Genomic DNA, 14,062 nt, shown 5'->3' with positions numbered 1-14,062 from the left:
CAAATAAGAGTGACACAAGGCCTGAATTTCTGGGTACACCTTCCCTCGAACTGGAAATGCCCGGAAATTCCCTACTCAGACCATAAGATACGTCACACTACTTTGTTTTTGTTTCTCTCTCTGCGGGAGCGTCTTGTTATCTGTACAGAAGGGGCGGCGAGGGGCGTTACGTCAGCGCGTTCCACTGCAGCCGAACGCGGTTGCCTAGCAGCGCGTGGACGGCGGTGGGCGGGCCGAGGCGAGGCCACGTCCCCTGGCTACTGCTTGTCATCAAACATGGCTGCCACCGGGCGAAAGACGGTGGCGGGAGAAGCGCCGTCGCTGTCGTCTTTGGGCCGGACGTTTCTCTTCCTTTTGTTTGTGGCCCTGCGGGTCCGGGGCCAGGTCGAAAACGGTGAGGAAGGACCTGTCGGTCGCCTGGGCGGGATAAATGGCTGAAGTGAGAGAGGGGCGGGGCGAGCCCGGGTTCCCGTTGGACTCTTACCTTCGCCGGGCCTGAAGGCTTCACTCTCCGCCTCGTAGCATTCTCGTGCATTCAGCGGGCATGCCCCCCACCCCCCGTCCTGAGTCTCTGGCCGTCTCCCCTGCCCTTCCTCACCCCAGCTATTCGAGAGCCCTTAAAGGCTTTCCCGGGGGGCTTCCCGAGAGACGTGTGACGCCTTCCTTCACTTCCACCTTCCTTCCGTTTAGACGGACCTTGCTTATATTTCCCTAATCCCGCCGGCTGTATTAAGAATGAAAACTTCAGCGTTCCGTCCTCCCATCAATTCCTATATAAAGGCTGTAAAATATTCTACAGGGCTGTGTTGTCCCCTTGCAATTTGAAAGGTTGCTCTGAATACCCGTTCGCATGTTTAAAAGTCCGAGAGAGACAAATTGAATCTTGGCCCTCCCTTGGTATCTCTCTATTTGCAGAGGATCCTCTGTCATTTACTTACACTTTGGGTGGTAGGCAGAACTTCACTGGGTAGTTTTTATGATATCGCACCGTCATACTGAGAAACTGCACCTACTGAATCTTCATTTTTCGACTATCTAATGGGGAAGGTGGTGTGTGTGAGCAGTTTATGAAGCAAAGCCATTCAAAGGTTCAAAACAGGCATGAGGTTGGAAAGGATGCAGCTTATTAAAGGTTTAATCTTGTTGCTTGACAGCAAGCATAATTCATAGAACACACACTTGCCCTATGTATAATTAATGTGTTTACAATGAACACATTTTGACTTGGTTTTCATCAGAAGCTTGAAGCTATTGGAACAATTTCAATAAACTTGACAGTCAGTTTTTTTCCTTCCGTGACCACAAAATATTTAATTCCATAATAACCATTCATTCAGAAAGCTACATAGCTTTAGGTAAAACTCTCAGGAATGCAACCTGAAAGCCAATTATTAAAAAGCAAATTACACAACCTTCACGCTAAAGTATTTGAAAATCCCTTTAAAAGCCATATTATTGTCATAAGTTGAAGATAAACTAATATCCAGTTATCTGTTCAATTACCGTGCTAACCACATCCTGCAGTGTGCAAAGCAGAGTTGTTCTATTCAATAAAAAGAGAATTAGCATTTGTATTTAATTGTTATTTGCTTAATAGAGTGGCCTATTGTAGCTTAATTTAAAGTTGCACACTGGTCCACTTTTGGAAAAAGATTAATGGAAAGTTGGAGTTGAACAATTCTGACTTCTTTTGTCACCCATTAACATTTCACCATCCTTATTGAGCATGATCAAGAGTGAAAATTGGTTGTGTTGATTCTGGGCAATGTTGAAACACATTGTTACATTCTTATCCATGTGGTATACTATCTTTCTTAATCTAGTTCTAGATATCCTTCAATACTTCAGTGGGATTACCATTGCCTTCCTGTTACTTTGAACAAACCTGACTCCCCCTCCCCTTCCTGTTGTAGTACTTAGCAGCATTTTGACCTTTAGCTTTCCTGACACCACCTCTACAAGACTGAACTACTCATTGTACTTGTCTTTGGTGACCTTTCATTCCATTTCTTATGTGTGTCTTAAAAAGAAAAAACAGCTTGTCACTAATTTTTTGTGCAGCCATGATAGTTTTTTAAAATTGTCCCATTTTTCTTTCTCACTGGATTTGTTCGTGATTTTGCCTTTAGTAAATCTTTCTTCATGAACTCCCATCCCATGTTGAAGCCTCTCCATGCTAATTTATCTGGCCACAGAATCCTACCTAGAATTTCCCTGAAATCCATGTATACTCACCTTTAGCATTCCAAAGATAAAAAACCTCCAGCATTACATTAGCCATTTCCCCTAGCTATTAATATGGTTTGATTAATAATTGTGTGCCTTGAATTTTTGTTTTAAATTCTAAAGTCAATTTATAGGAAAAATGTGTGCTATATAACCAAGGAATAGTCTCTTCAGCTGTTAATTTCATATACCTTGACTCCAATATCTGTTTAATATTTTTATTCCATATTAGTTAAAACAAATGAGGGTTTCTCTATTCCATACTCTCAGATATTTTAAATGCCAAACCTCAGGATTTTTCAGAGTGCTCCGTTTCTTGACATCATTATTGCATTTAATTGCTATCATGAACAGTTTTTTTTAATATGTAAATATTATATTATTTTCTTTCAACCTAGTTTCACATAGAGTTTACCTTAAAGAAAATTTCTCTCTGAAATATTAAAAATATTTATTGCTAGATCAATTACCAATTGATTAGCCTGGCCAATGGTAGAGATTTGATTGAACAAGTTTCTTTCATGTAAAGCTGCATTCTTGTGGCTTGTTTGCCTGATTTTGTAATCCAGAAGAGCAGTGTTCTTGATCCTGTTGTACTGTTTACTTTGTTACAATAATGGATAGGCATGACATTGCTAAATTGGATTGCCATGTTGTGTTTGTTGCCTGGATTTGAGAATCTCTCATGAGTGAGAATTACTTGCTTGTTTATAAAGAAAACCAAACGTATGATTGTTGTCTGTTGCTGCAGAAGGGGCCATGACCAGATATTAGGAAAAAATATTTCAGAAAAGTGAAAACCATTATTAAAATTTTAGGTGGCACATCTGTATAAAGTTGAAAAAAACATGGGATTTTTTTTTAAAGGAACTTGGGCAGCATCTCTTAAAACTTCCTGCTTACATCAAGGCTACTCAGCCATTTTCTCTATCGCTCACCTAAAATGCTGCATCTTCTCATATTAACGGTGGTCTAGAGCTTTTTTGGTTTGCCTTGCTAACCGAGCTAAACATTGTAACCTCCCCTGCTCCTCCTTTTCCAATAGGCCCTTTTTTTTCGCAGGGCTTGAGTGCTAGTCCTTGAAGACTCAACTAGCACCTTTGTACAGCAGCATCCAAAAACCTCCTTCTGCCCTTTCCTGAAGGAAGAGCTGGTGAGAATAGTGCCCAGTTGGGTGCTGCTTCTGGAAAGCACCCTGAGCACCTTCCAACAGCAGTGTCCAACCCTTTCTGTTATGGCCCTGTGTGGCCAAGGTTTTCCAGGTGCCTTGGCCATGCAGCTGCCAAACAACCTCCACCTTCCTCCCAGCCTTGGAGCTGGAGACGCAGTGGGGATTGCCATACACCTGCTGGGATGATCTCTGCTTTCTTCTACAGCTTCAAAGTTTAGAGTATGGCTGGCTACTTATTATGCTCATCAGAGGCTAGCACTACGTGTGCCATGGTGAGTGTAGCAAATGGAATTGTTGAAGCCTGGTTATATTGTTCTTCTACATGTGATCCCATCCCCCAAGTCTCTGTATACCTCCTTCCTAGATATATGGTCATGTTCAGCTGATCTGGTATGTTCATCGATAGTGGAAATTGGCTGGGCTGATTCTGTTGAAACACATTGTTACTCTCTTACCCATGTGATATACTATCTGTCTTAATCTAGTTCATTCAATTGATGAAGAAAGGTTTCAGCTATTACCCTATATCTGTGTAATTCCCACATTCTTTTTTCATGTGCATGGTTGATTCCTGTGAAGGCCTGGATTGAATGACGGTCATGTATCTACTGATAACTATGTTGAAATGACATAGTAACCAGATTTCATATTCATGATTCCTGCTGATCTCATTATAGGTATACATAGATAGAAAAATGAGTTATTCCTAAATACAAACAATAGATAGATATATAAAGGTCAGAACCATTTGGAAAGTTAATTACATTTAAATTTTAATTTAGCTAAAACCAAATGGATACTCTAGATCAGATATGGGGAACTTCCAGCCTACTGGGGTTTCGCACCCAGCCCTTCAGTTTATTTCCTAGGCAGAGGGAATCAGCAGCTGATCAGAGATGTTTTTTCTCCCATGCCTAGTGCCGGGAATGGCTCAGATCTCTGAAAGGTTATGAAACGCAAAATTCCTAGATGTTGTGTTTTGATACAGCTTCAAAAAATGTTTTTTCAAAAACAATCACCTACTTTCTAGTCTGCTGATGGTTTGATTCTGATAAGCTGATACTATTCTTTTAGTATAATATGAATGTTTCATATTACTATTTAGTTTCAGATTTTAAATGGGTCCTCATTAAACACAGATTCTGTTAATCCCCAAGCAATACATAATATCATTTGAAGTAACAGATAATAGTTCTGACTTACTGTATACTGTGTTATTATTGGCTGTCTTTATAAAATAAAGATATACATGAAAAAAATGTTTAAAACTTCATAGTACCCTAATTTTTATTGTCTCCTCTAGACACTACACATGACACACAACTGTCTCAGAAAACTGTTGAACTGATGGACAGTAATGCATCATCCAATAGTTCAGCCATCCAGAACAGTTTGGGGAATACAACAAAAGAAGGAACGCCCCCAACATCTTTGAAAGTAGATGCTTCTCTTGCACCTGGGCCATCTATAGCAGAAGAAAAATTAACCACATCTCCTGGGCCAGCTTCTGTGAGTCTTAGTCCTGATTCACAAATGAATATTGGTGTTTCAGAAGACTCAGATATTAACGAAGATGACATTGCAGAGAAATACGTGTTCGCTAGTTCCCTACCAGTGGCAAAAGAAACTATAGATCCCAATATTCCTGCAGGATATGATCTATATGGTATCACATCTGATTCTGAAGATGATCAAGATGATGAAGGCATTCCAGAATTGCCAGAAGAGTTGGCAAGCAGCTATGAAAATAAGAAGTCATTTGCTGATGAGATGAAGGACTCCCCAGTCTCAGAATTAGAAAATGATAGCCATTTCTTTTTTCACTTGGTTATTGTTGTCTTTTTGGTAGCTGTGGTTTACATCACATATCACAATAAAAGAAAGGTAGGTTTGGCTTTTTAACAATTTGGAGAATGCTAAATGTTGGATTTTTTTGTTCTGAAACACATTAGAACAATTTAATAATAAATACTTTTCGAGAGATCATAAATCAGCATTTGCACTTTAATTTGTAAATAATATACAAAGCTAATAGCCAAATAGCATCAGAAATCTTGTTTTATATTCTTATTCATTAATGGAGGTAAAGAGTTATGAAACGCAGAATTGCAAAGATTAGAAAACATCAAATTAAGATGGGTTCCACTGCATAATATTGAGATAATAAAGTTGCAAAGGATAGACATCAGTAGGAAAACATAGTGTTTGTGATGGCTTTGAAAGTTTGATCAGGAAATTAATATACACACGCACACACACACATGTCTTTTTAACTACATCAATATTTCTTCATAATTAGTTAATTGTTCTTTTCTTTTCAGATCATCTTGTTGGTTCAGAGCAGAAGATGGCGGGATGGGCTTTGCTCCAGAACAGTTGGATATCATCGTTTAGATCAAAATGTTAATGAGGCTATGCCTTCATTAAAAATTACCAATGATTACATTTTTTAAAAGCAGTGTGATCAACTTTGCTGAACTACTAATTTTCTTTGCCTTGTTTTTTATATATAATGTGCCGGTATTTGCCATAAGCAATGAGCATGTGCACACTATTCTTGCCTTGCAGGGTTTTAGCCTTATATAAAGGCAAGTAAGGTTAGTATTTACTTTTGGTGACAGCCAAACTTCAGCATCATTGTACATAGTGCCATTTTCTGTCACTTTATTTATCTTCTTCTGTTTTCCCTTCTGCCTGGAGCAGTCAGTAGTCCTAGTTTAAAACAGCCACATAGCCGACCATATTCAACATCTTAGTAAATCTGGCACCAGTGAATCACATTAATTTGGATCATGTATCCTATTGCTCCCTCAGAACAAACTATACTTCAAGGTATCTATCAGTATAAAGCTGGGTTCCTTACTTCAAGCCACATTACTTGTATAAGGATCATGCTTGAATTAGTCCTCTATAACATTTGCCTAGAGAAACATTTGAAGAGAACAACATTTTTCTCATATTATTGATCAACCTATTTTCTTTCGTAGTTCACAAATATCAGTTTTAAATACTGTTGTTTCTGAGCCCAATTTTTTCAACCACATTGTTTACAAAAAACAGAAAAGAAAGCCTTTAAAATCCAGGATTAAGATAAACCTTTTCAGGCTAGAAACTGAGATGCACAAAACAATTTGTAGAATAACATCTACACTTGTCTTGGTATGTCTTTTTATTGTATTACAAACATGGAAGCATCCAAACTTGAAAGAAAGGGTTATGTCCAGTGATGTCCATTCTGCCAGTGAAACATACAGTGCTTGCAGAATGGATTCCCCCTCCAGTCCCCTGTGCCCTCCCCAGATCTGCTGCAAATCCTCCAGAGCAGATTTGGGGGAGATGCAGGAGAGAGGAGAGGAAGTCTGTTCTATTGTGTGAGTGGAAATCTGCTCACATTATTTTGAATGTTTCCCTAAGTTGCTTAAGTATTAATCTAAACAAGATAACTAGTTGCAGGTATAGACATGACATGATATTGCCCATCTTCAGAGAATACTGCACCATTTTCTTTAATTTTGAAAAGAGCTAAAAGCCCTGCCATTTGGGTTGTACAGGAAGTTCTGGTACGTTAGTGGGTGGGTTTTTTGTTTATTTTAACTGTAGCTTTGCTATTTATTTTCATTTCTTCAAGTTGTAAAAGATATAAGTTAGAAGTTTTTCTTCGATGCACCCCCTCCATGGCTGAACAATATGTAAATAGTGAATTATAATTAATGACTTTATATTCAAGTATTGTAATATTCTGAAAACCTCTTAAACCTCTGGCATCAGAAGAGTTGCAATGGGCATGACTTTACCTTAGGAGATGAAGCAACTGAGCCGAAGCACAAACAATATATGCCAGAACTGTTTCCTTGCAGTAATTTTTATTTTACTTGAACTTGTATTACTTTTAAGAAGATTTTTCAAATAAATTCCAAATCATAACTTTGTAGTAATTGTAACTTGATTTGTATATTTCCATTAAACAGAAGTCTATTAGTGAAGACTGCACAAAGAATTGAAATCAAATTTGAATGAATCAATGCTTTAGTTGTAGGGACAGCACAAGATTCAGTGTGCCAGTTCATGTTGAAGGTGTGTTAAAAATAGGCTATGTAACGACCACAAGATTTAATTCAGACCCTGATTAAGAAAACAGCTTAATTTGGCTTGGACCAATTTGGAGGCTGCCTGATTTGATTTGGGTCCGAATCCCACTTCGGAACTCGGAGTTCCCATTCCTTCCGCTGTTTACAGGCAGAGCAGCCTCTTCTAAAGGAATGAAGCCAGCTAAACCTCAGGATGATAGCCGCTGAGGTATTTGTGCAAGACCAGCCTTTTCAGTTTGAAAGGTTTTCAAACAGGGTTTCTGTATGAAAATGATATACATCATAAAAGCACCATTAGGGAAGAAACCTATACAACTAGAATCAAGTGGTAGAGGATAAGGGAAGTACAGTGCTTATGAATAACAAATGGTTAACACTCAAAACAGATTGAAACAACAGCAAGAATAATAAAAAAGAACAAGGAATAAATATTGTATTATCTGCAGGAATATAGGAAATGGTAGGTAATATATTGTCTAAACTTTCTGGATATACTTCAGAGTGCAGACCAAGATCTATAAAGCCCTATAAATTCTACGTATGTTAAAAGATGGCATCCTTCCTTGTATCATCACAATCCCTACCGCTTACCAACAGTATCCATTAATAATGAACCGTAATTTATGTGTAATTTATGATTTAGTAACCTGGCTAATCAACTGTTTTGCCTGATTTTGAGAATTCACAACTTCATATTACGATCGTGTGAAAGTTGTTAGTTGTGAAAGCTTTTTCAAAATGAGAAGAACTGGAAATCACAATGACCCACAGTTTTGGAGTTATACATAATAGAAAAACATTTTTCCAATTATTTCTATGAAATTAGCCCAAAAAGTTTTTTTTTACCGAATCTGTGTAGTAAATGCTTTAGTTTTTTTAAAGTGTAGATCGTCTGAGTGAATCTCAAGAGTTTAACTGCTAATGTAATCGTTTCACATTTAAATATATATCACACAGTTAAAGATTTCATAACAGAAGTGTATATTAATAAATTCAAATTGGTAATTCAAGTACTAAATGTCGATTTTACTATTATTTAGCTCTAAACATCTTTGCCCTTCTGCATCTTCAATTAGTAAATTATGTGCTTGAGCTGCTTCTTTAAAAGTGTCATATACTATCCCATTATATCTTCTGATATCTTCGTAAATGGTGGCACCAGCAACTTGGAGTAATAGTAAACTAAGAAAACCATTTTTAGCGGTTCTGGGTGGTGGTGTGCAGCATTATTATTATTATTATTATTATTATTATTATTATTATTATTATTATTATATTTATTTGTATCCCGCCTTTTGCCCAATGCTTGGCTACTATGTAGGTCTCAAACAGCAGCAGCCGTTGGCCCCATAGTACAACGTAACCCTTTGCAGATAGAGGCTGCAAGCATTATATACTACTTGGATGCTAAACAATTCTGGAGAATCAAAATGAAAGCAGCTTGGACTTGGAGTGTCTCCTTCCATATTAGCCTGCCTGCTTGTTTGTTATGCAACAAGTTCTGGTTGTTTTTTATTATAAAGTCTGTTTCACCTTGAAATCAAAATAGGATGAAAGGCTCGATATAAACGTTTTAAATAAAATGTCCCCTTCAAATAAAATTTCTAAGAATTGACCTTGATTGAAAATAGGCACTGATGTATTTTAGGTGGAGTAGGAGCAGTGGCAAGCCAACTGCAAGAAAAATATGAATTAAAGTTGAAGGAGCATCTCTTGGCAGACTCAAACATCTTTTGATCCATTGTCAATAATGATCAAGTACAATTCATTGACTATCCATATAAAAGCCTTGCAACATTCATATACTGCCTTTAGTAGGGGTACTCTAAAGCAATTCAAAAATATAATTTCTCAAAACTAAGAACACTTAAAAGCCAGCAGTATAAAAGCCCCTCAATCCCAAAGCCACAGTTTTTGCTACCACAAAGATGATGAAATAGTCAGGTTTTCGCTCATCTCTGAAAAGCAAAATGAACTACAAACCTGGCCTTACAGGAAAGGAAAATTCCATAAATCAGGGGCCTCCACAGAAGACGACCTGGTTCTGGTGGGTAATGTAATGTCAAAAAGTGGCTTCACTGGTTGTTCTCAAAGTCCAGGGAGTGGTGGTGGTGGTAGTGGTAGTATGATGTGTGTAGATACATAATGGGGAATGTGCTCCTAGAAATCCCCAGGATCCAGATTATCCAGGCTGTGTCAAAACTCGGCATCTTGAATTGGTTCTGAAGGGGTGGAAAGGTAACCACAGATGTTTCTGAACAAATATAACTTGTTCAAAATGGCATGTATCCAACAAATGGGCAGTCTCTTTTGAACCGGTTGTATTTTCTGGATTCTCTTTAGGCGTAGTCCCATATCAAGTGCATTACAATTCCCATCGTTATACCTCACTCTCCCACCATTCCAACACACAATCCGAAGATATAGGATTTTGGATATAGCTAAGGAGATGAGGGGGTTGTACTGTGCAGAAAAGAGTAGACTCAGTTCTCAAGATTTGGGGTCATTGGAGCATGAAGCAGCTTTAGCTTCCATGCCACAGATGTCTCTGTGTGCACCCCTTTCTCTTACACTTACAGTCATTTACATTGGAACTACAATCTGATCTCCAGCCTTTGTGCTGGGTGGCCCAGCCCTCACTAAGGGAATGCAATGCATGTTCTTCCAATGCAAGCGTCAGGATTGGGCCCAAGCACCCTGGTTTGGCTTTGGACTCTGTTTCAGATTGGAAGGCAGAGCTAGAAGAAAGCCAGCCAAGACAAGGGGTGAGGGAGGAAATTCTCCTGAATTTGTCCCTATCCATGAGTCAGGGATGAATTTCCCCAGGGACTTACTGAACAGGATGCCCAGTTCAGAGATTGTCATCTCCCTCTCCATGGAAACTCAGATTTGTCAGAGGGGGAGGCAGCATCAGAAGGAACAGACACCAGAGTTTGGTGCAAAGTTAAGATGGAGGAGTTGGGAGGCAGTCCGCCAGATTGGCTGCTCATCCAAAGTTGGGTCAGGAGGACCCTCTTTGAAGGAGGAGCCTGGTAACAGCCTGTCAGGCATGGTGGGAAACCATCCATTTGAGTTCAGGCATCTGCCTTGCTTTGTTTAGCTAACTAGGCATAAGGGTACTTCAGGTGCGAAGAGATGTTATTAACTGAATAAAGAGTTTGTGGATTGCAGAAGGAGTCTCAGTTGACTCACAGCACAGTGGGTGGGTTTTTAATCCCTGACAGCAAGTTCTTCCATACACAATCTCACCTGTCATAATGATGGATGCTGTGGTTTTAGTTTTCAAGTGAAAATACATCTGCGAACCGGTTAACTGACCTTATAATGTCAGTTCTTGACCTGAAAAAGGGATCAAAGCTGCAGTGGTTAAAGCATTGTGTTTAATCCTGCAGATTGGGGATGTACTTTTCTTAGACACAAGAAAAGTTACTGTGGGAGCAAACTGCCTGCGATTGGTAATATTCTGAACTGTGGGCTGAGTCCAATGAAAAGCCTCTTCCTCTAGAGCAGGGGTGCCGAATCTCTTTCAGTCTGAGGGCTGCATTCCAGTGGTGGGTGGGGCTGAATGCAAAAGAGGCGGGGCCCAAATACCAAAAACTACCAGCAGATTTTAATTTAAAGAAATGAAGCATTTCGAACTTATAGAAGTGGGGGTAGGGTGGAGAACTGACAAGCTGGGAAATCAAGCTACTGGTGGACAAAGGAAAGGGTGAGATCAGGGGAAGGGGGCATGGTCATCTGGGCCAGCCGGAGGTCTGGATTTGGCCCCCAGGCCTTAGGTTCAAAACCCTTGCACAAGAGAATGCAAAACTTCCTTGGATTTTGTGTTTGAATGTGTTTCATCTGTATTCTTCTTTAGAAGAAGGATGCGTTGTCACGAAGTGGGGTGGAGCTGGAAGTAGATGACTGAGCAATCCTTAGATTGGTGCACTTCAAAATAAAGACAAGGGTTGCATCCAAAAGGTAGCGGGGGGGGGGGGGCGCATGTGTCCTATTTTACTGAGGACAGTCCTCTATTTGAAAGGCTACCAGAGAACTGTCCTCTATTTGAAGGGCTGTCTTGCTCAATTCTGGTTTAAACATAAAAACACACGTAACAACAGATGCACATCACCATTTAGCAGCACTCAAAAAGCAGGCTCTACAGGCAAGCACACAGGTCACCTGATCACCATATTCTGCGCTATGCTGGCATGTACTTTTTTTTATTTAAATAATAATTCTTTAGAAATGCGTTTCCATACATTTAAATTATGCAAATCGGTGTCCCCTTTGTCCTCTTTTTTTGGTGGGGGGGGGATGCTGCATTTCTTCTTCATTGGTGAGTCATAAGGACTGCTTGATTGAGTGGAAGGTGCTTCTGCTCTAGCCAGAAGCATGTATTTTTATGGATTTCCCCCCCAGTTGCAGGCCATAATTCCCAAGGGACCTCTCATTCTCAGGGACAGCTTTGTGTGTGTGTGTGTGTGTGTGTGTGTGTGTGTGTGTGTGTGTGTGTGTGTGTGTGAGAGAGAGAGAGAGAGAGAGAGAGAGAGAGAGAGAGAGAGAGAGAGAGTGTAGTGTAGTAGGCGGCTCTAGTGGGAAGGAGGAAGCTATAAAGCCCAGTTCTGTTTGGAAAAATCTGCAGGTGGTTCTTAGGATCCAAGTCAATTTTCCTGCAGAGCAAAATACTATATTAAAATAAGAACAACCACAGCCCGTTTCTTTCGTAGCAAGTTTTCCCCATGTTGTACTATTTGTAAATTGTTCTGTGTTGAGCATCCCATTGGCAGTGTTCTTGCTGCATTCAGTTAGAGAAAAACTTCCCCATAATTGGTTGAGTTATTGATGAATTTGCATGGAAGTTTCTTTACATTTATTTTTAATTACAAGGTCTGCTGCTTGTTAAATGATAAAACACTGAAATGTAATTCACTGGCAATGTTTTGTCTTTTTTTGTTAAAATTGCAAGGTTAAGCTCACATTCTAATTGAGGAGTCCTCATAGTTTTATATTTTAGATTATATTGAAGCTAGATTTTGACCAGATGTTTCATACAAAGACCAGATCTACACCAATGACACTTTGAAAACGGCTTGAAAACTGTATATGGAATGTGTCCTGGGCCCCAACAGTTGTAAACCGTTTTAAAGTAGTAGTCTAAATCTTGCCAAATATGCATTAGCAGTGATGTTAAGAAATTGTTTTGAAGTATATATATGAGTTTTCAAGTGATTTTTTTTTAAAAAAGAAATAATCATTTATTTGAATTGTATTTGCTTTATTAGAAGTAATGGGTTAATCTGTAGCCTCTGAAATTTCTTAATTTCAGAGGCTACTTTGTCTTTTGAATAAGACTGGTTGGCAGAGCAGTTCTACCAGTAGCGGTGGGTGGGTGGGTGGGGAGATCTGAAGGTGGACAATGCATAACTTTATTTTCCCAGGCTTTTAAAATCCTGTTGTAGCGTTTAATGTTCTAGCTCCGTTAACTTTTGCAGTTGAAAAGATGCCACCTGCAACTAACTCCACTTATACCAGCATATGATGCCTCACCCTATGGAAGTGAGAGGTCTAACACTGGCATTATCAGCCTACTACCAACACTTCAGGTATTTCTCTTCCTTTACCCTCTGTTCTCAAGAATACTAGGACAACTATGCTGCTGTGTATAAACTACCAGCTCCAGTTCACATGGGTATTGATTTCCACTAAGCTACCCTGAATAAATAAACATGTTTTTATTTTATTGTAAAGTACCATTAACAGTTTGTGTTCTTCCAAAGCAAAGAAAAGATAATAAAAAGAGCACGCATGCACACACGGGCACACACACACACACACTCTTAACTCCTCTCCATTCCTCAAACTGTACCTGGTACATCCAAGTGTCATAACTACCTTCCTCCCTCCCTCTCTCTCTGTCCCCTTCAGTTATTAAATCCCTTAGAACCCCATGGACTAATCCCAGCACAGGAATGAAGCTCAATTACAGTAAAGTCCCACCATTAATAAAGCTAATCCCAGCAATAAATATATCCTGAACTTTAATTAAAACACTTCCCAATTTTGTCACATATATAAATAAAAACAAATTAATGGAAGATGTGTAGAGTGACACAGCACTCCATCACACCTATTTTTCACCCTCTGGTTTGTCTGAGTTTTTTTACCTCTATTTCATAAGTGCATCACATACAGTCCCTTTCACATGGGTTTTCGCTTGTTTGCTCTTCCACTCCATCCCACCCCTTCTCCTTCCTGCTCCAGTTCATTCATTGTGGTACTCTGATGGGCATGGGTGCTTCCCCCTCACACTCTGCCTCTTTTATCTAGTGATTATTTTTAAGGTTTCATCCGGACTCCTTTTCTGCGGGCAATGGAGTGGGGTGGGGTTGGAACACTTAAAAAGTCCATTTAACTGACTAACAAGTCCCTACGATGATGTGCTGGAGTAGAACCACCCTGCCCTCCCCTTTCATCAGCAAATGCCCTCAACAAAGGAAAAAATGAGAGGGGAAAATAATCCAGACTTTCCCCACATCAAAATAAAATGCAACAAGGCGGGGCGGAAGGGGCAAAATGAGTGCAGAACAGGGAT

The 14,062-nt window shown here is 39.4% G+C and overlaps 1 protein-coding gene across 1 annotated transcript; it reads left to right on the top strand.

Moving 5' to 3' along the window:
- The first annotated feature begins 249 nt into the window (after nucleotides 1-249).
- On the top strand, nucleotides 250-7,321 carry C3H5orf15 (chromosome 3 C5orf15 homolog). The gene is made up of 3 exons (XM_063120730.1): nucleotides 250-394; nucleotides 4,701-5,281; nucleotides 5,719-7,321. Exons 1-3 carry the CDS (start codon nucleotides 277-279, stop codon nucleotides 5,848-5,850), a joined length of 831 nt encoding a protein of 276 aa, XP_062976800.1. The 5' UTR covers nucleotides 250-276; the 3' UTR covers nucleotides 5,851-7,321.
- The last annotated feature ends 6,741 nt before the right edge of the window (nucleotides 7,322-14,062 follow it).

Source organism: Elgaria multicarinata, chromosome 3 (assembly GCF_023053635.1).
Source record: "Elgaria multicarinata webbii isolate HBS135686 ecotype San Diego chromosome 3, rElgMul1.1.pri, whole genome shotgun sequence".
Lineage (NCBI taxonomy): Eukaryota > Metazoa > Chordata > Lepidosauria > Squamata > Anguidae > Elgaria > Elgaria multicarinata.
Note: the sequence above shows the minus strand (reverse complement) of the source record. Positions and strands in the feature narration are given on the sequence as shown.